Source organism: Anoplophora glabripennis, unplaced genomic scaffold (assembly GCF_000390285.2).
Source record: "Anoplophora glabripennis isolate ALB-LARVAE unplaced genomic scaffold, Agla_2.0 scaffold1214, whole genome shotgun sequence".
Classification (NCBI taxonomy): Eukaryota; Metazoa; Arthropoda; class Insecta; order Coleoptera; family Cerambycidae; genus Anoplophora; species Anoplophora glabripennis.
Window position 1 is genome coordinate 11,536 of NW_019417298.1, and position 25,327 is coordinate 36,862.

The 25,327-nt window shown below is 39.1% G+C and overlaps 2 protein-coding genes across 2 annotated transcripts; one reads left to right on the top strand and one right to left on the bottom strand.

Annotated features, from left to right (window-relative positions):
- Window positions 1–11,919: 11,919 nt before the first annotated feature.
- Window positions 11,920–12,501, bottom strand: LOC108913462 (acanthoscurrin-2-like). Its single transcript, XM_018719016.1, has one exon. It carries the CDS (start codon window positions 12,499–12,501, stop codon window positions 11,920–11,922), a length of 582 nt encoding a protein of 193 aa, XP_018574532.1.
- A 3,585-nt stretch (window positions 12,502–16,086) lies between these two features.
- On the top strand, window positions 16,087–19,826 carry LOC108913463. Its single transcript, XM_018719017.1, has 3 exons — window positions 16,087–19,034; window positions 19,106–19,474; window positions 19,553–19,826. Exons 1-3 carry the CDS (start codon window positions 16,087–16,089, stop codon window positions 19,824–19,826), a joined length of 3,591 nt encoding a protein of 1,196 aa, XP_018574533.1.
- The last annotated feature ends 5,501 nt before the right edge of the window (window positions 19,827–25,327 follow it).

The window sequence follows — 25,327 nt, forward strand, 5'->3', positions numbered from 1 at the left end:
AGTAGTAATTGTTAATGCTATTTACATCCTGTAATTTCTTAGGTATACAAGTTTCATGTTTACGCGAATTGAGTTTTAACTTTTTCCAAACAGTGTTGACACCATGAGACTTTATGTTCTAAATAGGCCTTTTTTTCCTGCCTGCATGCAAGAGTGGTATAATTTCTCAGCATTTTATAATAACTATAATGGTTTACATTCTTACTAACCCTCCATCGACTCCTAGCTTTATTTCTAAGCGATATCAATAAGCGAATATTATCAGTAATCCATGGACTATAATTTTTTGTAATTCTTATAGTTCGTAAAGGCGCATGCTTATTAAAAAGTTCAAGTAAATTACAATTCATGAAAGCCAATTTATCATTAACATCATGAATATCAAAAATAATTTCCAAAGGTATAGCTCTCAAGTCCAAAACAAACTGATCGTAATTAAAATGTTTAAAGCATCGCATGGTTTTAATTGCAGGCTCATTTTTACGAGGAATTGTTAAGGTACAATACGTTAATTCATGATCAGACATATTGTCAACAGAAAGAACTGTAACTGATTCTATTAATTCTTCACTAGTAACTATTATTAAATCAAGTAGAGTAGCTGTCGTGGGTGTGATTCTAGTCGGTGAGTCAACAAGCTGATATAAATTTAATGTCTCAAAAAATGAGTTCAATTTATGAGATGCAACAGTTAACATATCAACATTAAAATCACCTAGGCAGAATAACTCATCACAACCAAGTAGCAAATCTGAAAAGTTTGTTTCAAAGGAGTTGGTAAATTCATTAATTGAGAACTTGGGGGGTTTATAAATCACACCTATCGCATACTGCTTTTGTTTAATTGTAATTTTAATCCATAATTGCTCTAGAAACTTATCAGTTTTTATAACTGTAAACGGTATAGAATTCTTGATATAAATACTCACGCCTCCTCCTTTCCCAGTTGTACGATCTTGCCTAATTAGATTATAGCCTTCTATTAGAATGAAAAAGTCGTTTATAGCACCTGTAAGCCAAGTTTCTGTGAGGCACAATATATCATATTTATTCTTTAAAACATGCTGCCTTAAACAATCGATCTTAGGAACAAGTGATTGTATGTTCAAATGTGCTAAAACTAAATTATTATTAACAGTATTCATTATCATCTGGGTGTGATGAGATTAGTGTTTAGATATCCGTATTTGTTGGTTTTTATAGATGATATGCTTTAGGATGCCGTCCGGTGTTCTCTAGATGACCATCTAAGAACTTCAGGATGCGATTTTCTTCATAAATATTGTTATATCCGTGGGATCAAATAGTGAATGTATAGTCTATATAGCTGAACCAATTCTCCTGCTTTAAAGTTGCTGACTCCAAGAATTAGTTCTCGAAGACTTTAATATATTATATGTTTTGGTAAAGCTAGGAGCAAGGGTAAACATATAGCTGCTTCTGTTCGTAAAACTGACTGCTCCCTAAAAAAGAAGAAACCCCATCTGGTACATATTGTCATGTCTTCTAAATTCTTATTCCTTATTATGTGAAGGGTCACTTCTTTAATATTCAATTTTGTGAAGAATAACGTCACGTCACTAGAATATCGTCAATATAGTTGGATTTCCTTAATCTTGTCAATAAAGTAAAGGGATAGGGTAGCTCCTCGATACTACTGCGCACACATCTGGACCTATACAGTAGACAATAGTGAGAGTTGAGTAGGAAGTGGAGTGGGATGCAAGGCGTGGAGGCATTGATGTCAATGGAAACGCAAATGGGACCTCAGCCCCACTCGAACCATTGAGTTGCGCAGCCCCAGGTGTGCGTACACAGGCACCTACGGTATAAGATCGGCAACGAGGTGCCAAGTTGCCTGAGTTTTGGCGAAGAATTTGCAAAGACACCAGTAAAGCTGTCGGCAGTGAAGAACGCAAAATGTTTGGGAGCTTTGAATGCGACCAGTGAGAGGCCACCATGGAACATCTTATAGGATTACTATTGTTTGAGGAGCAGTTCCCTCCGTAGCGGCTTTAGAACCAACATGAACCGAAATGAACATTGGGGAGGGGCTGTAAAGCTAGGGAAGTGCAGGGCAATTCTGTAACTTGCGACAAGTGACAACCAGGGTAAATAGGACACGGCACAACAACCCGACAAAACATCGTATTTTAAATACTGATACAATCTGATAGTAAAATTTGAAGTTTGATTCGAACATGCCTCATTCGTATCCAAAGATCCAAAGTCCTTGAATAGTTTTGGTTTAAACCCATCTACAAAAAATTAACCGAGTGGCGAAATCTACAGCAGATAAAACTGTTCTCATAGAGTCCCGTGGACTGTCCAGTGAAATGCTTCCCGAGCGATCTCAATGAGAACATATAGGATTGTTTTGGTTAAAATAACTTTAAAGGTTGAAAATATATTGTTTCAAATTATTTACACGAAGTTTCAACTAAACAATAAGAAACATTAATTACAGGGGTTAAATATTAGAATAATTGAAAGTGTAATGCCAAAGGAAGAAATATTAGACTAACTGAATCAGTCCACCAGTTTATAGAGTGAGTGAGCGAGATGGACATAGTGCAAGGGTCAGTTCAATATGCATTTAATTTGCAACTGGACACTTTTCGTTGCTTTTAAATATATTGTGTAATACTGATATGTAATTGATTCCAATTATTTTTATAAATTTTGTTCTATGAAATGAGTTAAAGAATATTTGTACTGAAGGTATATTTGTAAAAAATCTACTAAAGAAATATGTGCCCAAATAAAGTAATGCCATATGGTCCATTATATTTATATTTCGAAGTTTTGACTATAGTTACAAGGTGATTATTTAAATTTTGAATATTATTCCTCTCTCTAAAATACTTATATTTGACATTATGAAAGTTACAAATATGTTATACCTACCATAAATACAGCATTGTGTACGTGTATGTGACTGACTGTATGGTCAAAAGTTTTATGCTCGGCTGCTTTGGTGGGCAGCTTCTTTTTTAAAAGATATGTAAATAGAGATACTTTTTTATCAAGTTTATAATGATTAAGACTTATGATGCAAACACTCAACCTGTTGCATTGCCCAATTTCAAAATTTAATTCTTGCATTTAAGCCAGCAAATAAACATATTACTGGCCTTTGTCATAAAAATATTGTATCAGTGCCGGACGTGACGAAGCCGGTCCTGTATTCTCGTCCGATCTGAAAGTCAATGTCAAATGTTCATTTTATGAATGAATTGTGTAGATCTACGCGTGCGCTAGGCACAACAGAAATCACCGAAAAAAAACAGAACTTGCTAGATAGGAAATTACATTATGTGAAAACTGTTATTAGTTTATCCTCTTTGGTAGAGATGTAGTAATTGGTTTTTAATTACGTCATGTAATGTTTTGGTAATATTTCATCTTGACGATAACTTCCGAACACTGATACGTGGATTTTCTTCCAAGAAATGTATTATCAGTTCTTCAGTTTGAACACTTCTTGTGCCCCTTGGTCGTCCGACTCCACCACGTTTTTATTTGACAGATCCTAAGCAAAAAATCATCGAGCTCATAACATTAACTTACTATTGTAACATACCAGTTTCCTGTAAACTTCTATGAACCCGTATGAAAGTTCTCCCATCTGATACTATTCTATTTGGGAAGCGGTTGGCGTAAATCGGAACAGCTTCAGAAGCATTACATTCTGCAAGTCTGCAATCCTCCATGATATTGAATCAACAAATGGTGTCAAAATGATTTATGACAAATATTTAACTGTATATATATATATATATATATATATTGCCAAAGCGTTAGACGACTGTCTAAGTTAACTAACAAAATTTCAAAGTATAGTCGGGTATACAGTCAAAGCTAAATTTGAAAACTTTGCTCAGTGTTTAAGGTTATATAGTTTTAAAATGTATTTGTAAAGTAATAGCTCAAAAATTTTAAACAATTTTAGGATAAATATGATAGCAAAAGTACAATTAATGTTTTTAACAATATATTTTTTACTTATCGTACGGTTATGACTAATGATTCAAATGGACTTGGTTCTAAACTTTGTAAAATTTTTCGATTTAAATCTCAATTTTGTAAGTATAAGTTAGATTATTACTTTGTGTTGTTACCAATTTGTATTCCATTGTAGTTTCTCCTGAGGCAGGAATAATTTGTTCCGAAAGCTCGAGTAATAAAAAAGAGTACACTTCAAATTTGGCTTTGACTGCATACCCGACTATACTTTGAAATTTTGTTATATATATATAATATACATTCTTGTTGACAGTCATCTCAATTTCCGTAGAAACCAAGATTTTTCCAAGAAAGTTAATAGTCATATATTTGTTACAATAAATGTATAGACAATGTTAATAAAATTTTATTTTCTCAAAAACGGTACGAGATATCGACTGTTATACAATATACTTTTTTTTTAGAAAAGCGAGAAATAAATCGAACTGCGAAAGAAAAATGCCCAATGTCAAAATTTATACATAATAAATTGAAATGGATAATTTCGTCTGCTCCTGTATAATCGAGGCATATTGAATATCAGTTTAAACTTGGAAATGAACATTACTATGAGTTACTTTAATTGATCAAATTTCAATGTTTGTCAAGGTAATGACTTAGAAATTATAAATGGTTTTTCAACTTCTTTCTTTGAAAGCGAATAACGCCACAACGAAACCCTATTTTCACCTCCTCTTCATTTTTGATCTTTCCAGACACCATGTATAGTAGTTTCACAAGGGAGCTATTTGCAGTGCTGCAAAACCATAAAATCAAAATTCTAGTTAAAAGTAATTTGGATTAACGGTACATTTCAGTATGTATTTAACTGAAGGTATCAATGAACACTATTTTAATGTTCGTGTTCTCACTGAGATATTTCGCGTGCATTTCGGAACCTTTTCGGAAATGTCTAAAATATGTTTTCCACATTTGGGTCATTATTTTCAGGGTGATGAATAACACCATCAGTATCAAGAATACGTTGAGATATTTCAACAAATGTCCTGTTAGGGATTTCCTTCTAGGAAAATGATGATGGGAAATACTTCGAGTTCTAGCGCTTTCTCATAACTCTCTATATAACATGTCTTGATAGTTATATAAGCTAAATATTTTAAAAAGCAAAGATAAAAACTTCCAGGAAAACTAACAAAAATAGCGCCTCCGACAAGCACAATGGCAAACCTTTATCCGCCTCAATGTTGTCATGCGGCGGAATAGTTAGTTATTTGCAATAAAACTAAACAACTAAACTAAAAAACTAAACAAATTCAACGCGACAGTAAACGTGACACTTTATAATATTCTGTGTACAAAATTATGTCGAAATTCCTTAATTATTTTTGAAATTTTTATTTTCATGCATACTATCGCCTATTACAATTATGGCATTAAACCTTTACCACAGTGCATTTGTGTCGGGAAGATAAAATTAATCGCAAGATTAAAGTTAAGACAGAAATGAAAGATATAACCGTACTTCTTTTAGGATGCAACAAAGCGATGTCGATATCCTCGGTTACGGGCCTCAGAGAGCTTCGATTGGGAAATTAAATACATCTATTCATTAGGTCGAATTAAAGCCTGAATAAACACCGGATATAAAACTTAAATCAATTCCTCTTCCTGAAAAGCACTCGTGAAAGGCGTAATTTACATTTGTCGTTTTTTTTCCTTCTCTTTCATATAGCTCGCTCTCTTACTGATCACGGTCATTATTCTCCTGAAAACATCAAAATTATTTTAGCGGCAACGTCATTTTTAGTATCCACGATAACGCATACGTCTACACAGGGTGTCACTTAACGAATGTTACATACTTCAAGGGTATAATCTAGAACCCAAATGGTGTCGATTTAACCAAATTTGTTTAAACGAAAAATGTCGCAAAAAAAAAGAAAGTTACAGGGTGATAAAGTTTCTTTTTTCATTTCACGTTTCCTCCATAACTCAGAACCCAGTTAACAGATTTGAGGAAAATTTGCTGTAGCTTAGTTAGGCTAGGCTAAATCATACAGGGCGTTAATTTTACTACAACCTTTTGTGAATATTTTTCTGTAACTTTTTTATACGTTTAAATTTTTATACGCAACTATCAGAAATAGGTAGAGAATTTTAATCTACACAAAAAATGTATACCTGTCAAAAGTAAAAATTATGCTCGATATTACAGAAAATATTTATTAATACATACCCAATATTTTTTAGAAATAACTACTGTGGGTACACATGTTCGCAAGTGACCCATTTTAAGCATTACGTCAAGAGCGCCAGTAGGACGCCGCCAGACTCACCAGCGTTCCAGGAAGGATCTACGGCGGACTGGCGCCGGCGACCAGATGCTTACTCATATACCTACGATCGACTCCACAAACAGGGACTCTCCACCAAACATTCGAACCGACAACACGTCTTTTTCCACAAGCTTAGTTTTCAATAAAAATAGTTTATTTGTACCGTTGAGAGAGCGTTTTATTTTTGCTGTACAGCGAAAGCAACCCTCATCTACCTATCTTATGTCGGTCTATAGCCGCACGATTTAAGGCGTCAGTACTTAAATCGATGTGTGCTAATTCCGCCCGGGTTCGATTCCTGCGGCCGGTAGACCGTAGATTACCTATGCTTGAACGGACGATTGGCACCCTCTGTGCAGGTATGGTAGGATGGAAGAATGTCGGCTTAGTGAGAGATTGAGACCGGTTGGCATTTGACCACCCCCCTAATTAATGAGGTTTTCCAGCTTTCCCTCATTCCTGCACTGAATGGTAGTTAGGGCCTACTAACATAAGTCGTTCCTTGGCGCAAATGCGGCCTGCTTGATAATAATAATATGCCACCTCCTCTCCCGCACAATTCTCCGACTTCTGGGCTAATTCTCGTAGTTAGAATGAGAGGTAGAGATATTATTATTATCTCTAACAACACGACAATAATTTCGAAGAGTCATTGTCAAGTTCGTATTTTGTTTCTAAAAATGCATCGTCACAATGAATTTACGAATTATGAAATGAGAGACATGATAGTGGTACATGTACAGGAACACTTTAGTGGACTTGCTGCTAAGAGGACATATGAAGAACTTCCGAAATTTTTCTATAAGTAAAAGATTACTTTGAAGCTGAAAGAATTAACGGTTTATGTGAAATTCAACTGCGGCAAGTGACAAAACGTACTGCAGGGGGTTTAAACATTAAAGAAAGCACTATTTCTAAATGAAAAGGTGCCGGCACTAAAAAAAAAGAAATTGATGATTTCATGAAGGGAGTAATCCGACGACAAATCTTGCATTTTTATACAGAAAAGCATTTCCAACAATAGCAGAACTATCAAAGATTGAAGAATGATCTCCCACATGAAATCGTTGGGTTAAAGAAATGTACTTTCGTTTTCGGAAATTTGATAGTAAACCGAATGGAACAATATAATATAGTGACTACTCGAACACATTGGTAATGAAGATGGTTTTCTGGAAGGTTGCATGAAGTGCTTTATTAGCAAAAAGGGATCAGTTGATTACCATGATGAAATGAAAAAGCAGCATTTCGAGGAATGGTTCAGATTTTTCTTTGCATTAATTCCTGATAAATCTGTAATTATCCTCGATCAAACACCTTACCACAAAATGTTGGATCCAGAATTTCGCTATCCAACTGCTTCATAGAGAAAAAATGATAGGTATAATAGTTAACAAAGAAGAAGGTCCCATTAGGTCCTGTGGAAGGAAGGTCCTGTGCTTCTGGTATTAGCTCAGCAACATCGTTTTTCCGAAAAAGTATTTGCTTGAGAAAATTATAAAAGATTTTCGGGAAAACCAGGTGGAAATCCTATGGCTTCCTGTAGCGCATTGTGAATTCAATCCCATTTAATTAATTTGGGCTTATGTTAATAATTACGTGGTTAAACAGAATTCTACATTTAAAATAAAGGATGCCCTGAATCTTTGTAAATCAGCGATCGAAAGTATAACAAATTCTGTTTGGCCCAACTGTGTCGAACACTCTAAAAAAGTGGAGCAGGTAAAAAAAAGATTCACTAGATATCGCTATAAATTGTTTACTAATAAATGTGAATGACTATGAAGATACAGATGATGACGATGAATGATGATGAAGGCACAATAGAGTAATAGGGAGGCTATATATGGTCAAAATTTCAAATTTTTTTGTCCCTACGTTTTCTTAATATCGTTTCCAAACTCAGGGATCTATTTCATTTATTTCGATAATAGTTAACGCATACCATTTTAACGCATACGAATTTAAGGAAATATACTAAAAACTCAAGATTCAAAGAGGTTTTCTTAAAAATCATTGTCTATAAAACACTTGATGTTTTTCTTGCTGTTGGTTTACCTGAAATTAAGATTTTGACTCGTTTTATTAAATTTTTCATAATATTGTTGATTGCACTTTTTTAATTTGTTCAATTTTTATGCATACAGATTTGCATCACGCCTCATTTTTATACTCCAACAGTTAGAATGTATTTATCACTAATATAAGTTAATTATAAGTTGTACTATTAATGTTATTCCTATTCTGTAATTGAGGTTGATTTGTGGATAATAAATTAAATAAATAAATAAATAAATAAATAAATAAATAAATAAATAAAAATAATGTATTTTTATTTATTTTTTGGGTATTTGGCTATAAAAAAATTAAATATAAAAATTCCTTCAGTAACTTCAAAATTCAAAATACCTCAGTCATCTCCCTCGAAAAGACAAAACACTTTAAAATACCTGTAAATATTTCGAAATCGAAAATTGTTCATGTAAATAACCAAAAAAGCCAAGATCAATGACAAGAGTAAAATCCATTCCCTTGATCTCCTTGGGTCAATGAGTCTTGATCACCGGAGAATCTTGGTCACCCGGGTTCATTGATATCTGCTCGTAGGGTCATTAATCTTTACCCTCCGGGGTCTTTCATTTTTGGGATTCGGGGTATATAAAATTTTACACTGAGGTCCTTATCCTTTCTATGTAATTAAATAAGTTGGTAGGTTTTCGAGATATTTTGAAGTGTTCCCGGTATTTCCATATATTTAATGATTAATGAGGTGCTCACAATTTTTAAAAGTTTCCTACGTAATTTTGATTTATATTTTCTGTTTTTTTTATTTAATTTGTATGTGATTTGATATATTTTACTACATTTCATAGTGAATTTGATATTGTTGTATGCAGTGTAAAGCTGATTTGACATATCTCCGTGTATGCTATAACTGGTTTGGTTTATTGGCTGAAGCCGTTTTTTTTTCAAATCCAGTGGTGCAGAAATTAAAAATTCTTTCTATAATAGTATACCCCATTTTTTTTGTATACTTCTTTTTTTAGCTTTCTTATTTTCAAAAATATTAATTAAAGTCCATACTTTTCAGAGAGCAATTTAAAAACTGAAGAATTTTATCTAAAAGAATCACTTCATTTTCTTAACCATGAGAATTTAGCAGCTGTATAAATTTTCTCTTTGTACTTCATTAATAAAGAAAAATTCTTTTATCTATACCTACAACTATTACTCTTGTGAATTAGGAAACTTGTGGCAAGAGAAACAAGTTATCGGGTTGTATGAGTCAGCTGCTATCTAAGCAAAGTCTTATTAACAGAGTTTTGGTAAATCATTAGTCTGGTAAAGGCAGCAGGAATCAAACAAGTTGGATCCATCATTTCTAGCTGGATAAACCATGGATGTCGCAAACAGGTTCAATTTTGTAATGAAGTGTTGAAGTTGGATGATCAATATATCATAAATATTAACTTTTGAGGTAATTTTATTAGGCAAATAGGTAATTTAGTCCAGTTAAAGAATCTTCTAAACACTTTCTATATTTTTGATTAGCATTTTCAATAGGCTATATTTTATTATCATACGCAGAGTCAATTTTTTGTTGTAGATAATCATTTGTGCCTGTAGATGGTACTACGTTTCCACATAACAATAAAATTAAATGTGCACTGAATTACGAGACTTCTTAAAAATTAATATTGTGTGTACGTATATAACATTTAGATTTTTAATTTAGATAGACTCAAAAAAGTAGATCTGTACTTGTCAAATTTAATCTCGAGACATTAAAACAAGAAATGGCAAATTATGTGGAATTGTTATCATTTTCTGAAAAGACAGATATCCTGTTAATAATAGGTAGGTAACAAACCTACTAATAATATTTTAATGTTATTAATAAATAATAATTACAGGAAAATGTGACTCCAATATTAGCTTAGCAGTTAAGAGAATCGGTATCATCTAAAAAGAGTATTTTCTTAAGCTTAATTCATCGCTTAAGAAAAACAAAAACATATGACGATTATATCGTATCATGCGCAAAATGTGCAGAAGTTTCTTAGGATTTTGAAGTATGGTAATTTTTTTGCAACTCAATATGCTAAGAACAGAGAACATCTTTTTATAAGATCTCTTTAATTTTTTGATAAGGGAACAGTTAAGCATAACAAAGTGACTAATATTCATAATAGCCAGTTATAGGCTGATGATGTAGCATTATAAAAATACATGATTAAGAGAATTTTAAAGTCACTGTATGCGTGATTGATTTTTTCTTTTAGGTCGATTCAATGCTTAGGATTTGTTTTTTTACAAAACAATGTTTCCTCATCTTCTTGATGAGCGTATCCTTTGTAGTCGAAAATATGTGCTTTCAGTTTGATGGTATACCACCGCACTATGGCCAAATGTTCAAAACCATTTAAACGAAATATTTCTTAAGCGCTGTATTGGCAGGGGTCAAGATACACCTCTTCATTAGCAAAGTCGTTCCCCGACTACAACCTGGTATACTTTTATTTCTGGGGATTTATGATAGATTTTGTGTATAAGTTTGCCATACTAAATCATCAACATTTACGAGAACGAATTGTAGCAGGCTGGAACCACAGATTTTTTAGCATATTCAGTTGTTCTCTCTCACTGAAAGACCGTGATTATGTACTTGCGAAGATGATAGATATAGAGTGGTTCTTTAAGCGCTCCTAAAACAAGTTAGAACTTATTATTTCTTTAGTAAATTAAGATATAACAATGCCTTACACAGTCCCTGTTACTGTATATTAAGAACTATAAATTCTAAGTCTATTCTAATGCAAACTGAGGATTCATATCACATTTCTATAATTTCGGAAACGAATCCCTAAATTAGGAGAGAAAAGATGAGGACCATAACCATCTTATCTAAAAAAGAAACAGTACTTCTCAAATATAAGTGTGTGCAAGAAATTATTATGTAGTGATGTTTACCACCACCCCCATTTCTCCGTTTGCGATTCGATGGTTGTCTAGTAAAATTGATGAAAAATATGACGGTATAAGTGCTATATTTTAAATTACTTTATACTGTAAAATGTGGGTAAATTTACAGAAGAAAGTTTCTAAAAATTAAACAAATTGGTTCCATTAAATATGAAATATTTCTAAATTAAAGAAAATTTAAAACAGATACATGAAATTTATCACACGCAAGTTTCAAATAGAAATATTATACAGGGTGATTCAGTCATAATGTCATTAATTTTAAGAGCAGATAGAAAAAAATGAGTATAATACGATGGCGTGATTAAAAAAATTTTAAATGCATATTAAAGCTGAAAAATCATATTTTCAAATCATTATTTAACCCCCTTTTCAGGCTGTTACTGACCGGCTGACGTCAGCCGGTTATTCACAATATTATGCACGGCTACGATATGAACAACGCGCCCTAGATGCAACGTTGTCATATTTATATATTTTCGCTCATATAAAGACAATAAATAAACGGTTTGCTTACGTCAGTAGGTAATGGGTCGGTTTAGACCACCCCCACTCCACCTCCTTTCCCCTTCCCCCTCCCCTTCCCCGCCAGCCAATCAGAGCGCAGCATTTTTGCGGGAAAAATGGCGGGAAATTAAAAATGTAGTCGCCTAGGTCTTTGACCCCACATAGGGCTTTGCCCCCTAAGCCCCCACCTAAGGCTTTGCCCCCTAGGGCCCCCATGCAGGTATCCCCACATAGGGCTTTGCCCCCGGACCCCACCTAAGGCTTTGCCCCCTAGGGCCCCCATGCAGGTATCCCCACATAGGGCTTTGCCCCCATGCAGGTATCCCCACATAGGGCTTTGCCCCCTAGGACCCCACCTAAGGCTTTGCCCCCTAGGGCCCCCATGCAGGTATCCCCACATAGGGCTTTGCCCCCTAGGACCCCCCCACCTAAGGCTTTGCCCCCTAGGACCCCCACCTAAGGCTTTGCCCCCTAGGACCCCCCCACCTACGGCTTTGCCCCCTAGGGCCCCCATGCAGGTAACCTCACATAGGGCTTTGCCCCCTAGGACCCCCCACCTAAGGCTTTGCCCCCTAGGACCCCCACCTAAGGCTGTGCCCCCTAGGGCCCCCATGCATGTATCCCCACATAGGGCTTTGCCCCTAGGACGCCCACCTAAGGCTTTGCCCCCTAGGACCCCACTTAAGGCTTTACCCCCTAGGGCCCCCATGCAGGTATCCCCACATCTTTGCCCCCTAGGATCCCCCACCTAAGGCTTTGCCCCCTAGGACCCCCACCTAAGGCTTTGCCCCCTAGGGCCCCCATGCAGGTATCCCCAGGTAGGTTGCCTTTCGAGCGTAGGGCTTCGCCGCACCTAGGACTTTTCCCCCATGGGGCCCCCACGCAGGTCACCCACGCCGTCCGCGAAGGTCACCCCATGTCGGGGATACGCTGTCGCGTGTACCCCAACGTAGGTATGACGGAGATAGGCTCCCGCGAGGAGCTTCGCCCCAGGGCCCCACGCTTCGGTGTTGGAGCGCAGCAAACGCTTATCAGTAGTAGTAGCAGTACTTGGCGTTATCAGTAAGTACACCGGCACCACCTTAGTTTCCTAAAGAGCTAGCAAGGAACCACCTTGCGGTCTGCAGCGGATGTGACGTCACAAGATGGCGGCGGTCTGCGTGGAAGGTGATTGGTCGTTAGGGATAAGATGGCGGCGGTCTGCGTGGAAGGTGATTGGTCGTTAGGGATAAGATGGTTGCGGTCTGCGTGGAAGGTGATTGGTCCTAAGGTCCCATGTATGTCTTTATCCCACATAGGTAGGCCTAGGGCTTCGCCCTCCCAGTCACGGGTCCCCATATAGGACTCTACACCCCCGCTAGGGCTCTGCCGCCGTCGTCATGGGCCCCATTAAGCGGGTGCCAGAGCAGCAGCGATTTCAATTTTAATTATTTTCCCCCATTTGCAAATTAGTTCAGAACGCGGACGAGCGCTTATCAGTAGATGGCGTAGCAAGTGGATCGCGCGGACATTGTCAATATAACAGGCTAATAACATCATCTAAGAAAAAATATACTCCAAGATAATTACTCAATACTTACTGGAATAATTCTATGCTATTATAAATGTATGAGTTAAATATAAACTAACTAGAGTAGCTACATGTGTTAAATGCTTTGTAACTTCTTAATACCGCCGTACCATGTTAAAGCCCATGTGAGTAGGATGACACTGTATAGTACGCTGCGTAGCTACTCATTATTTTAATTACTTTTATTTTATCAGCAATTAAATGGATATTAGTGAGTCGTTATAAATTCATTAAAATATACTTCAAGATCACCCGGTGGTCTGGTGGCTTCTGTACTCGCACAACTACAAATAATATTAGTGTTATCAAAAACACATTAGTGGAATATTACATTCAAAACAGTCTGACGTTTATAGTTCGAGGGTCACACGTTGTCAACGCGTGGCGGAAAGGCCCCAAGCAAAATCTGAACCTGTTGTCGAGGTGGCCCGGCGACTTATAATTTATCCACATAAGTACAGATAATTAGTTTTATCAAAAATACATTAGTGGAATATTAAATTAAATCCAAAGCCGTTTGGTAGCTAATTGTTCACGTCACATTAATGCGTCACGGAACCGCATTTTGGATATAAAAAGACGCGAGCTTCCGATTTAGAATCATACTACCTACACACATCAGAAGTTGGTATTAGTGCAGTGCTGCTACGATCTGAATTATTAAGTAAGTAATAATTTAAATTATTTTATAAATCCTTTCGTTGTTTATTGCTCTCTGTTATTGAAAATCATTTAAAGCATTAATCTTAAACTCTTTAAGAAGAAATCCTATTAAAAACCATTAAAGGCATTAATCTTAAACTCTTTACGAAGAAATCCTATTAAAAATCATTTAAAGCATTAATATAAACTCTTTACGAAAAAAGACAAAAAAATTATTTCTATAAGAAACTACATTAAAAACTTGGAACTATTCATAAAAATATCATATTATTTCAATTTCAAAATCCCATAAATTTAATTAAAAATTGGAAAAAAATAGCAAAAACTTATATTCGAAAAATGAATCATAAAATCAGATAAAAAAATTCATATCGTTTCAATTTAAGACCCCATAAAAATAAATAATGCTAGAAACTTAGAACTTAACAAAAAAAAAGACATACTAGAAAATTTAAAAACGGCCTAAAAATCAAAAACTTCTAACCGAAAATAAATCGAAAAAAATCAATCAAAATTTCGAACTGAAAATAAATTTAATAAAAATCAATCAAAATTTCATATAAAATCCTATTCATTCAACAGAAAATTTATACGTAAAATAATTTATATATATTTATCACAAAATAATTACGGTTTGAGGTAATATCCACATACAAAACTTACCAATTGAAACAAGGAAACGCCACAGAGCGCAGGGCTATAGGGTGGGGGCGGTTCTTTGATAGTCATAGGGGCCTCAACAACAACAGCAATAATTAGTTGGAAGCCTCAATTCCACAAAAAATGTTCGCACGCATGCGCACAAATGAAAGCGTTATCTATACATGCCCCTTGAAGGCGACGACCCTTATCTTATTAGGACTGGTATTACAGACGCCAAGGGCTGTACTCTCCCGCATGAAAGCGGTACCTGTCACGCTAACGTGAGGAAGAAAGTCGACCGCCAGCCCACGAGCCCCCGCGAGCACCACACCTCCGTACACCTCAACAGATCAGCGAAGAATGAACGATTATAAAAGCTATTAAGCTTAAGATGCGCACCGCTACCACCACGCATATCACGTGTTTCCTACATCTTACGTGCTATCAACTCGTATCTGCTTCGATTTACATGCATGCAAATGCGTATCAAACTAGGCGGAATCCTAAAATTAGCATTGATTCTTATGGTCGTAACGCACAAATCGCGGATATCAGGGGTCCTTTTTGTTATCGGTTAGCAGTTGTTCGACGAGCTCAGAGTAAGCGCGTGGACGTAATTATCAAGTGTGTCACGACTTAAATACATTTTAATGGGGAAAACGTTTCACTTTGCCAAATATCGTAAATTAACACTGATTCTAATGGCAAAGACGCACAAATCATAAACTTTAAGAGGCCTTTTAGATATCGACCGTTAGGGACAGGTTCGAGATTAGGAGAAGGTTTCGAGATTATCAGCGGAGTATAAAAGCCGGATACGTCGGTATATCTGGTCTTTCCTTTCGTATCAGTACGCTGTCTTGAGTCTTATCTCCGCGCTGTTATCATATTTGAAATTATCAGTTTTTAAAAAGGTGTTGAAACGTCTTCAATAAAAGTGAGTTTTTTTTTTAAATATGGCGTGTCGCATATCAAATTAAACGTCATGCAATAAGATAGTGGGTTTCATCGATTTTTTTCATTTGTTCGCGATCGATGATATGCTTGCCCAGTAGGTAGAAAGCGCTCACTATCTTTTCGTTTTACTCACTTTCAAAATTTTTTATTTTCTCTTGTACTTTGAAATTTTTGAGAGAATATACGTCCTATTTTTTTAATCAAACACATTTTAATCACATGATCACTTTTCAGGCGTTAAAATCATATCTCACCGATACTAGTTACCTGAAAGGTAATAACTACGCGTCTTCTGCGGCCTTCTAGCCAGTCTATCTTCAATCTTTGAAGTGTTAAGATCACAGTTAGTTAGTTTTCTTCTCGCGCTCGACGCTATTCAACCAACTTGTAAGTTTTTCAAATTACTTTCGTCAGGAAACATTTTATCAGATTTGGTATCTTTCAGACTATCACCACTGCAAGATGTCTAAATTTTTCATAATTAGAGATGCCGTGAAGAAGGTCCGCCGCTTCAACTTGGTGGGGCGGACCCTAGAATTTAAAATCAAGCCAGTCCCCGTCGGCGAAGAACCCGTAGGGTGGGTTAAAGAGGCAATCCAGCAGGCCATAGCTAAAGGCGCCGAAGGTCTTAACCCCGAAGACCAGGTGTCTTTTTCGTTTTGCTCCAGGGATTTCGTCAGAGGTGATGGTTGGGTCCGCTTCAAGCCGGCTGGAGAGGTTACCTATGACGACGTGTGGGGCGTGATCTCCAGCGTCTACCAATCCAACTCTGCGGGGCTAAACACCGAGACGTTCTGTCTGGGGGTAACCTCAGTGAAGATGCCCGCAGGGAAAGGAAACGATAGGGGGCGGCTGTACAACACCTTCGACGAGGAGTGTGCTTTAAGGAAAGGAATTATGAAAATAGACAATAAAGACAATTTGTGCTTGCCGCGGGCCCTCGTCGTCGCTATTGCACAAGTGACCAAGGACGCCGAGTATAGAAAGGTGCGCAGAGATATCGGAAAGATACAGACACAAAGAGCTCAAGACCTGATACGGGTGCCGGGGGTTACCATTCCCGAAGAAGGTTGCGGTATCCTTGAGCTGCAGGAATTCCAGCGGTATCTCACCAACTACCGCATCGTCGTGTACCAGTACGGCAGCAAAGGCCGCGACGCGATATTTAAGGGCTGCACAGAGGGCACCTCGTTAAATTTGATTTATCACGAAGGCCACTATAACGTCATCACGTCACTAACGGCGGCCTTCCGTTGCATTTACTATTGCGAGAGGTGCCAGGTGCCATATAATAATAAAAACGATCATAGGTGTGGAGGTACTTGTCCTGCGTGCCAGAAGTCGCCCGCATGCCAAGAAGACATCGCAGTAAACTGTACCGATTGTCAGCGTAGCTGCAGAGGGCAGCAATGCTACGATAACCACTTGACAAATATCTGTGCTCAAATTCGCCGTTGCCCCGACTGTCTCAAGGTGGTAAAAAGGGGCAGAACCCATATCTGCGGGGAGATATATTGCAAGATATGCAATGCCCACGTCTTCGCAGACCACCTATGTTATATGCAGCCTAATACAGGGAAGCCGAAGACAGATGACCTTCTCTTCGTCTTCTACGACTTGGAGACGCAGCAAGAGAAGGCGAGGTCGGACGGGTCCCTCCTGCATGAGCCTAACCTCTGTGTCTTCAAGCAGTGCTGCGACGCGTGCCTGAACACGCCGCAGCAGAAAATCTGCAGTAAATGCGGGGTTAGACTGCAAATATTGCAGTGTAACGACCCTATTTCGCCGTTCCTCCGCCACCTCATGACCATGAGGGAGAAATTCAAGCAGGTGGTGGTCGTCGCACACAACGGACAGGCCTTCGACCATCAGTTCTGTCTCAATTACATCCTTACCAAAACCGACCTCACCCCGGAACTCATCATGCGAGGGACGAAAATAATTTCCATGGTGGTGGGGAACGTAAAGTTCCTGGATAGTCTCAACTACTTTCCCATGGCGCTGTCCAGGTTGCCCAAGGCTTTCGGCTTGGGCAATAATTTAAAAAAAGGCTATTTCCCCCATCTTTTCAACACCGCAGAAAATCAAAATTATGTAGGCCCTCTACCAGTCGCCGAATACTATGACCCCGACAACATGAAACCAGAAGATCACTCCAAGTTCCTCGAGTGGCACGAGGAACACAAGGACGACGAGTTTAACATGCGGAGGGACCTCGTCGAATATTGTATTTCTGATGTTGAAATTTTAACGGCTGCATGTCTCAAGTTCCGGGAACAGCTGATGGAAACAGGAAACGTCTGCCCGTACACGGAAGCATGTACGATAGCCTCCGCATGCAATAAGGTGTACAGGCGCAACTTCCTCAAGCCAAACACCATCGGCATCATCCCCAAAGGCGGCTACAGATGGCGGGACAACCAAAGCAAGATAGCCATCCAGTGGTTAGTGTGGGAGGAACACACCAGAGGCAAAAACATCCAACACGCTGCTAAACAGCAAGAATCTCGAGTCGCGGGTGTAAAAGTCGATGGGTATGCCGCAGAAACCAATCAGGTGTTTGAGTTTAACGGCTGCTACTTCCACGGCTGCCCCACCTGCTTCAAATGTAATAGAGACGCTCCTATGCCCGAAGACCCCTCCCAGACATTAAACACCCGACACGAAGCCACCCTTGCAAAGATGCAAAGACTTCGAGACCTTGGTTATGAGGTCGTTGAGATGTGGGAATGTGGGTTTAGGCGGGATCTTCATAAGAACGATGAAGTCCGCACCTACACTGAAAACCACCCGCTCGTAACCCTAACGCCGCTAAATCCCAGAGATGCTTTCTACGGAGGCCGCACATGGAACACAGTCGAATACTACAAGTGCGGCCCAGGCGAAAAAATCAAATACGTCGATGTCTGCTCCCTTTACCCCTGGGTCTGCAAATACGGCAAGTTCCCCGTAGGCCACCCTAAAATTTATGTGGGTGAAGAATGCCCTACAGATCTTCATAATGTAAACGGGGTTGTTAAATGTAAGATCCTACCGCCCCAGAATTTCTACCACCCAGTGCTCCCTACCAAGATGAACAACAAGCTCATGTTTGTTCTCTGTCGCACCTGCGGAGAACACATGAACACGAGCGAGTGTCGACATAACGACGTAGAGCGAGCTCTAACGGGGACATGGGTGACGGATGAAATTGTAAAAGCCGTTGAAAAAGGGTATCGCCTGCTGGAGATCCATGAGATATGGGCCTATGACGTTCAGCAGTACGATAAGGCTGCAAGGATCGGAGGATTGTTCACAGGGATGATGAACAAGTTCATCTCCGTGAAACAGCAGGCGTCCGGTTGGCCCGTCCATTATACCACAGACGAGGAGAAGGAGCGTTACATAGAGCAGTTCTTGCAGCGAGATACGTCAGGCTGAAGTTTGCAGAGATCGTTGAGAACCCTGGTCTCCGATCTCTCGCAAAACTCATCTTGAACAGCTTTTGGGGGAAACTTGGACAGAGGGAGAACCAGCCCAAAACATCCGTAGTAAGAAACCCCTCAGAATTCTTCGGTATGCTCACAAACCCCAGCATCTACGTTAACTCGGCGCTCCCTATCAACGAGGACACGCTCGTCGTTAACTGGGAACACAAGGAGGAGGCCTATGACCCACTCATCACCGTAAATGGCGTCATCGCAGCGTACGTCACCACACAAGCACGCCTAAAGCTGTACAGTTACCTGGAACAGCTGGGCGACAGGGTCCTGTACTATGACACAGACTCTGTCATTTACGTGGCTAAAGACGGAGAGTACGACGTACCAACGGGTGAATTCCTCGGCGACATGACCGACGAGCTGGAAGGGTACGGACCCGGAAGTTACATATCCGAGTTTGTAAGCGGAGGCCCTTAAAACTACGCGTACAAAGTCTTCTCCACCAGGGATAACGAAGAGAAGGTGGTGTGTAAAGTTAAAGGTATATCCCTTAACTATACCGCATCACAGCTGATAAATTTCAACACCATAAAAGATATGGTGTTGGATACTTCCACCACCAGCCCGGTATGTGTAGCCTCAAGAAACATCTTGAGGACCAAGGAGCACGAGGTGATAACCGTACAGCAAACCAAGTTGTATAAGCCTCTCTCCGTAAAGAGATGGTTCCTGGACGACCACAGCTCAGTGCCCTACGGTTTTAAAAGACCTAAGCTTTAACCTGTTTTTCTATGTGACTTGTGTGTGTGTAACACTCTGTATTGTCATAATCTTATTTGAAAATAAATACATATTCTACATACCAGCGTTTTATTTTTCCTCATGTCCAAAGGTTAGAAATAATTATACACGATCATATGTTACAAGTTTTTTTGTTAAGGATATCTGTACATAACATTACAATACATTTCACAGTAATTTTTACATTTGCATTTTTTAAATAAATTCTCTGAGGCTTCATTACTGAAAAACGCCGAAAACTGTTCACGTTCTTTCACATGGACTACAAGGATTGCGGGAAACGTCTTTTCTGTGTTCTAATGATATAATACGGATACTCGGCTGATTGATTTTTCTGTATTATAGCAAACATATGCCTTTTGCTAGGGTTAACGACCTTTGGACTTATATCTTCTACGTAATTTTCCAACTTCTCATTCCGGGTTTTTAATTCATGCAGCTTGGACATTAGAGCCTCATTACCGTGTTGATAGTTGGTCTTGAATTCGTTTACGAAATATTCTTCAATTATTTTACTGCATTTCATGTAGAATTCCGGAGATACCCAGCAAGCAATATCCAGGAACAACTCTTTGGGTAAGTAGGTCCCAGAAATAATCGTATTGTACACGGGGTTATTATTGCCTTTTACCGTGTAGGAGGGGTCAGGGAACATCGCTGGAGAATTCACTTTCCGATGCAAAATATCGCATAAGTTCTTTCGATCTTTTATTCTCCAAACCTGCTAACAACCGGCTAACAACGGAGTTTGATACGTTTCCCTGTTTGATTGTATGTAAATCGAAGCACATACGAGTTGATAGCACGTAAGATGTAGAAAACACGTGATATGCGTGGTGGTAACGGTGCGCATCTTAATAGCTTTTATAATCGTTCATTCTTCGCTGATCTGTTGAGGTGTACGGAGGTGTGGTACTCGCGGGGCTCGTGGGCTGGCGGTCGACTTCTTCCTCATGTTAGCATGACAGGTACCGCTTTCATGCGGGAGAGTACAGCCCTTGGCGTCTGTAATACCAGTCCTAATAAGATAAGGGTCGTCGCCTTCAAGGGGCATGTATATATAACGCTTTCGTTTGTGCGCATGCGTGCGAACATTTTTTGTGGAATTGAGTTGCTGGGGCTTCCAACTAATTATTGCTGTTGTTATTGAGGCCCCTATGGCTATCAAAAAACCGCCCCCACCCTATAGCCCTGAGCTCTGTGGCGTTTCCTTGTTTCAGTTGGTAAGTTTTTTATGTGGATATTACCTCAAACCGTAATTATTTTATGATAAATATATATAAATTATTTTACGTATAAATTTTCTGTTGAATTAATAGGATTTTATATGAAATTTTGATTGATTTTTTTCGATTTATTTTGATTAAAAATCAAAAACATCTAGTTTTTGATTTTTAGGCCGTTTTTAAATTTTCTAGTATGTCTTTTTTTTGTTAAGTTCTAAGTTTCTAGCATTATTTATTTTTATGGGGTTTTAAATTGAAACGATATGATTTTTTTATCTGATTTTATGATTTATTTTTCGAATATAAGTTTTTGCTATTTTTTTCCAGTTTTTAATTAAATTTATGGGATTTTGAAATTGAAATAATATGATATTTTTATGAATAGTTCCAAGTTTTTAATGTAGTTTCTTATAGAAATAATTTTTTTTTCTTTTTTCGTAAAGAGTTTATATTAATGCTTTAAATGATTTTTAATAGGATTTCTTCGTAAAGAGTTTAAGATTAATGCTTTTAATGGTTTTTAATAGGATTTCTTCTTAAAGAGTTTAAGATTAACGCGTTGACACCGTGTGACCCTCGAACGATAAACGTCAGACGGTTTTGAATGTAATATTCCACTAATGTGTTTTTGATAACACTAATATTATTTGTAGTTGTGCGAGTACAGAAGCCACCAGACCACCGGGTGATCTTGAAGTATATTTTAATGAATTTATAACGACTCACTAATATCCATTTAATTGCTGATAAAATAAAAGTAAGTAAAATAATGAGTAGCTACGCAGCGTACTATACAGTGTCATCCTACTCACATGGGCTTTAACATGGTACGGCGGTATTAAGAAGTTACAAAGCATTTAACACATGTAGCTACTCTAGTTAGTTTATATTTAACTCATACATTTATAATAGCATAGAATTATTCCTGTAAGTATTGAGTAATTATCTTGGAGTATATTTTTTCTTAGATGATGTTATTAGCCTGTTATATTGACAATGTCCGCGCGATCCACTTGCTACGCCATCTACTGATAAGCGCTCGTCCGCGTTCTGAACTAATTTGCAAATGAGGGAAAATAATTAAAATTGAAATCGCTGCTGCTCTGGCACCCGCTTAATGGGGCCCATGACGACGGCGGCAGAGCCCTAGCGGGGGTGTAGAGTCCTATATGGGGACCCGTGACTGGGAGGGCGAAGCCCTAGGCCTGCCTATGTGGGATAAAGACATACATGGGACCTTAGGACCAATCACCTTCCACGCAGACCGCCGCCATCTTATCCCTAACGACCAATCACCTTCCACGCAGACCGCCGCCATCTTGTGACGTCACATCCGCTGCAGACCGCAAGGTGGTTCCTTGCTAGCTCTTTAGGAAACTAAGGTGGTGTCGGTGTCCTTACTGATAACGCCAAGTACTACTACTACTGATAAGCGTTTGCTGCGCTCCAACACCGAAGCGTGGGGCCCTGGGGCGAAGCTCCTCGCGGGAGCCTAACTCCGGCATACCTACGTTGGGGTACACGCGACAGCGTATCCCCGACATGGGGTGACCTAGCGGACGGCGTGGGTGACCTGCGTGGGGGCCCCATGGGGGCAAAGTCCTGGGGGAAAAGTCCTAGGTGCGGCGAAGCCCTACGCTCGCAAGGCAACCTACATGGGGATACCTGCATGGGGGCCCTAGGGGGCAAAGTCTTAGGTGGGGGTCCTAGGGGGCAAAGCCGTATGTGGGGATACCTGCATGGGGGCCCTAGGGGGTAAAGCCTTATGTGGGGGGGGTCCTAGGGGCAAAGCCCTATGTGGGGATACCTGCATGGGGGCCCTAGGGGCAAAGCCTTAGGTGGGGGTCCTAGGGGGCAAAGCCTTAGGTGGGGGGGTCCTAGGGGGCAAAGCCCTATGCGGGGATACCTGCATGGGGGCCCTAGGGGGCAAAGCCTTAGGTGGGTTCCTAGGGGGCAAAGCTTTAGGTGGGGGGGGCCTAGGGGGCAAAGCCCTATGTGGGGATACCTGCATGGGGGCCCTAGGGGACTAAGCCTTAGGTGGGGGTCCTAGAGGGCAAAACCTTAGGTGGCGGTCCTAGGGGGGCAAACTCCTATGTGGGGATATCTGCATGGGGGCCCAAGGGGGCAAAGCCTTAGGTGGGGGTCCTAGGGGGCAAAGCCCTATGTGGGGTCAAAGACCTAGGCGACTACATTTTGAATTTCCCGCCATTTTTCCCGCCAAAAATGCTGCGCTCTGATTGGATGGCGGGGGAGGGGAGGGGGAAGGGGAAAGGAGGAGTGCGGGTGGTCTAATACGACCCATTACCTACTTACGTCAGCCAATAATAATTTAAAATACTATAAATTATTTTTTATTTATGCAATTAACATATTAAATTGTTATTGTTGCCCAGCAAGAACCTCGAGGAGGTCTGAGCATGCCTTGCAAAAAATCAGTTTTTATTAGCATCATAATGTAACATAATTTTAACATTTGCTGTAAGCCCGAAGGGGAAGGTTTTCAAACGATTCTACTAAAAATTGAAAGTAACGCGGCCCATTCAGATGTTCAGGTAGAAAATGCGGCCCAATTAAACGATCGCCATTGGCATTGACACCTGAAATCTCCTCTGAAAGCTAAACCGACGAGTAGTGTGCGGGTTTTCATCTGACCACATGTGACTATTATGGCTGCAAAGAAATTAGCTGTTCCACTTTAAATAAAATTTAATATTGAAATTACAAAACCCCAAGGGTTCAAATAATTTAAATTTCATTTCATAACCATTTCCATTTCATTACAGAAATAATGACATAAAAAACCAACACTCACTAGATAAATTATAAAGAGAGGATGAAATGTATGTAGTATTTAAATACTGACTGTAAGTAATAGAAGAGAGACTTATATATTCCATAAAAAACAATGGGACGGAGAAAAATAAACAACTTGGTACGTGTTTCCGACCTAGGCTAACCTGTGGTTCAGTAACCTTTTAGCCCACTTTTAATTTGCACGTGCACCATATAGTCCAGGAGCCAGATAGGGTTCCGTAGCCAGAGTGCCACGGCTGCAAACAACTTATTCCTAAATATTTTACCCCTTGAATCCAAAAAACTTGGTCGCAAAGCCTGAAAGTGGTCAGTTTAATTGTTATCAACAAATTAAATGTTTAAATGGCTGTAAAATGTTTATTTTTATAGCTAGTACAATTTATTCGCTAATAGTTACGTTTTCTCATAACAAACATGTATTTTTTTGAAAATTAAAAAAATAATTAACTTTAACCAAAGTTATTGCAAACTTAGTGCAAATCTCTTACATTTTCCGTCTCCGCGCGCACTAACTTTACCATATTTGGTTCTACTGAACGGATTGAGACGCAAGACATCTCATTTTAAAGCTTGACCTTTATTTTACAAGATAGGTAAGTTCCACTTATTAATTTATTTAATAATTAATGGCAGCTTAGAAAGTTGTGAAATTTCAACGAAAATGCCGGTTTTAATTGTTTATAAGGTTTTTTTATTATTCAACTTCGACGAAAAGCCAAAAATGTTACCGGATATTGTTCTTTGCATTCTAGCAATCAAGCAAGGCATGAAATCATTGTTAAGATGCAATACCCGGTAACTTTTTTGGCTTTTCATCAAAATTGAATAACAAAAATAGTTTTATAAAGCCAGCATTTTCGTTGAAATTCCACAATTTTCTAAGCTGTCATTAGTAAGTAAGGCGGCACTTGAGACCACCCCCACTCCACCTTTTCCCTTCACCCTCCCCTTCCCCGCCAGCCAATCAGAGCACAGCATTTTTGGCGGGGAAAAATGGCGGGAGATTCAAAATGTAGTCACCTAGGACTTTGCCCCAACTAGGGCTTTGCCCCACCTAGGACTTTGCCCTAGGCCCCATGCAGGTATACCCAAGTAGGTATGCAGAATCCCCACGTAGGCGCGTACCCCCTAGGGCCCCATCTAGGGCTTTGCCCCACCTAGGACTTTGCCCCCATGCAGGTATTCCCACAGAGGTATGCAGGAGGTATAGGGCTCCGCCCGCCAGCGCGGGCCCCAACGTGATCGAGCGGGGACGTAGGCAGTAGCCGCGATTTTCATTTCGCAATAGTAGTTCGTAACGCGGCCTAGCGGGTGTCCGTATATGGCGCTATAAGTGGAGCGCAGTAATGTAATCATTAATGCGAGCATATTTAATTATACAGACTACGGCTAAAAATATTTACTGGAATTTACTTTAGGAATGTTTGTTAAAATAGAACA

Coding starts and splice junctions, on each gene's coding strand:
- LOC108913463 (XM_018719017.1), top strand. CDS start 16,087: ATGTCTAAATTTTTCATAATTAGAGATGCCGTGAAGAAGGTCCGCCGC. Junction 19,035..19,105: donor CAGTTCTTGCAGCGAGATAC/GTCAGGCTGAAG, acceptor CATCTTGAACAG/CTTTTGGGGGAAACTTGGAC. Junction 19,475..19,552: donor ATGACCGACGAGCTGGAAGG/GTACGGACCCGG, acceptor CTTCTCCACCAG/GGATAACGAAGAGAAGGTGG.
- LOC108913462 (XM_018719016.1), bottom strand. CDS start 12,501: ATGGGGGCCCTAGGGGGTAAAGCCTTAAGTGGGGTCCTAGGGGGCAAA.